This window comes from Olea europaea, unplaced genomic scaffold (genome assembly GCF_002742605.1).
Source record: "Olea europaea var. sylvestris unplaced genomic scaffold, O_europaea_v1 scaffold3624, whole genome shotgun sequence".
In the NCBI taxonomy this organism is placed as follows: Eukaryota; Viridiplantae; Streptophyta; class Magnoliopsida; order Lamiales; family Oleaceae; genus Olea; species Olea europaea.
This window is the reverse complement of record NW_019255473.1, coordinates 14130-16460: the sequence shown is the minus strand read 5'-3', so window position 1 is coordinate 16460 and position 2331 is coordinate 14130. Positions and strand designations below refer to the sequence as shown.

The 2331-nt window shown below is 35.1% G+C and overlaps 1 protein-coding gene across 1 annotated transcript in view; it reads right to left on the bottom strand.

Annotated features, from left to right (window-relative positions):
- The window catches only part of LOC111386558 (uncharacterized mitochondrial protein AtMg00810-like), a 43653-nt gene extending 42266 nt beyond the window's left edge, over positions 1-1387 (bottom strand). Inside the window, exons 1-2 of the mRNA XM_023011022.1 lie at positions 1308-1387; positions 1136-1207 (exon numbers count right to left, since the gene is read on the bottom strand). Of these exons, the coding sequence (XP_022866790.1) occupies positions 1136-1207; positions 1308-1387 (152 nt within the window). The remainder of the gene's footprint in view (positions 1-1135; positions 1208-1307) is intronic.
- Positions 1388-2331: the final 944 nt, after the last annotated feature.

Here is a 2331-nt window from a genome sequence, read left to right as displayed (position 1 = left end):
AATCCCAGACATGCACACAATACGATATTGGAATCAAGAAATGCTTCATTCTTTGAACATGTATTTCCGTACAAGTCCAAAGAAGAAGCAAGCTCTTCCAAACGAACATATGAGACTATGAATGAAAATGGTCATGACGAAGAATTAGAAAATGAGACTAAGGTTAGACGTAGCAGACAGTAAAGGATAGAAAAATCGTATGGTCCTGATTTTTAGACTTATATGCTAGAAAATAAACCTCAAAGTTATCAAGAAACTGTGAATTTCTCGGAAGGACCTCAATGGAATGAGGCCATTAAAAATGAAATAGATTTCATACTGCAAAATCATACATGGGAGCTAGTGGATCTTCCTCCAGGAAGCAAACCATTAGGCTATAAATGGATTTTCAAAAGAAAAATGAGAGCAGATGGAACTATTGAAAGTATAAAACCATATTAGTAATAAAAGATTACAAACAAAGGGAATGCCTTAATTACTTTGATACGTATTCTCCAATGACGAGAATAACATCTATTAGGTTGATACTTGCGATTATCGCTTTGTGAAATCTTGAAGTACCTTAAATGGATGTTAAAATTGTCTTTTTAAATGGAGGTTTAGAAAAAGAAATCTATATAGAACAACTCGAGGGGTTTTCCTCACCAGGGCAGGAAAAGAAAGTTTGTATATTGGTGAAGTCACTATATGGCTTAAAACAAGCACTCAAACAATTACATGAAAATTTTGATAATGTCATGATAATGAGTGGATTTAAAATCAATGAGTGTGACAAATGTATTTATGTCAAAGACGCTAAAGATGGTTGTGTCACTTTATGTCTTTATGTTGATGACATGCTAATTGTTGGTAGTGACAATAAGATGATTGAATCCACTAAAATTATGTTAAATTCGAGGTTTGACATGAAAGATATAGGTTTAGCTAATGTTATATTTAGAGTAAAAATCTCAAGAACATCAGATGGGTTTGTTCTAAGACAATCACATTATGTGGACAAAATTTTGGAAAAGTTCAATAGAATAATACTAGCTTGGCTAGAATACCAATAGATACAAATCAGCATCTATCTAAAAACAAAGGCGAAAGTGTCTCTCAAGTAGAATACATGAGAGTTATTGGAAGTCTAATGTACTTGATGAGTTGTATAAGACCAGCATAGCCTACATAGTCAGTAAGCCGAGTAAATACATGAGTAATCCAGGAGCTGATCACTGAAAAGGAATAGTAAGAGTATTAAGATACTTAAGATGTACTCGTGACTATGGACTACATTATATTAGATATCAGCGATCATTGAAGGATACAGTGATACTAATTGGATATTTGATATAAAAGACTCAAAGTCTACCATTGGATTTATGTTCATATTGGGAGGTGCTGCCATATCGTGGAAATCCTCTAAGCAAACAATTATAGCCAAATCTACGATGGAATCTGAGTTTATAGCTCTGGATAAATATGGTGAAGAGGCCAAACGGTTGCGCAACTTCTTAGAGGATAATCAAAGACGGTCAAAACATGTGCCAGCAATTTGCATATATTGTGACAGTCAATCGGCAATAGGAAGGGCACAGAGTAACATAGACAATGGTAAGTCTAGACACATACGTTGTAGACACAATACCATAAGACAACTACTCTCAACTGGAGTGATCACTATTGACTATGTAAGGTCAAAAGATAACATTGCAGATCCGCTAACTAAAAGGTTAAATAGAGAGTTAGTTGGGAAATTATCGAAATGAATGGGACTTAAGCACCTGAATGAATAAGTCATTACAAAGGAAACCAAACCTATTTGATTGGAGATCCCAAGATCTAGGTTCAAAGAGACAACCTAATTGTAAAGGCTTAAAAAATCACTGTAGGGTGTTTCCTCTTGTCCATTCCTATGATGTAACAGTGATGTCCGTAAAGATGAAAGATAAGCAATAGGCTTTTAATGATTCTTATGCGTCGAAGTTTGAGCCAAGTAATGCGGGTTACTTGTAATAAGAAATCGCCTATGTAAGAGAGAAGTGGGGCCGCTTCTAAGAGAATTATGTGAGGCTCAATTATTGAAAACTCTCACAGAACCAGGCATATGTTCATGGCCAAAACAAACATAATAATGAGAACTGAATTGTGTTAGGAAGAATCCTGTGTGGAGTATATCATCGCTTACATAAATGGAAAAATAGTTCACGGACAACATGTCTACTGGTCAGCTAGTAAAGTAAATATAAGTTCACAAGGAAAGGTTCAAAGGGTAATACCTAACTATCCTATGTAGGCTTCAACCGTTGAACTTTATCACCTAGTCTTGTGTCTCATAGTCACCAAGTCTCG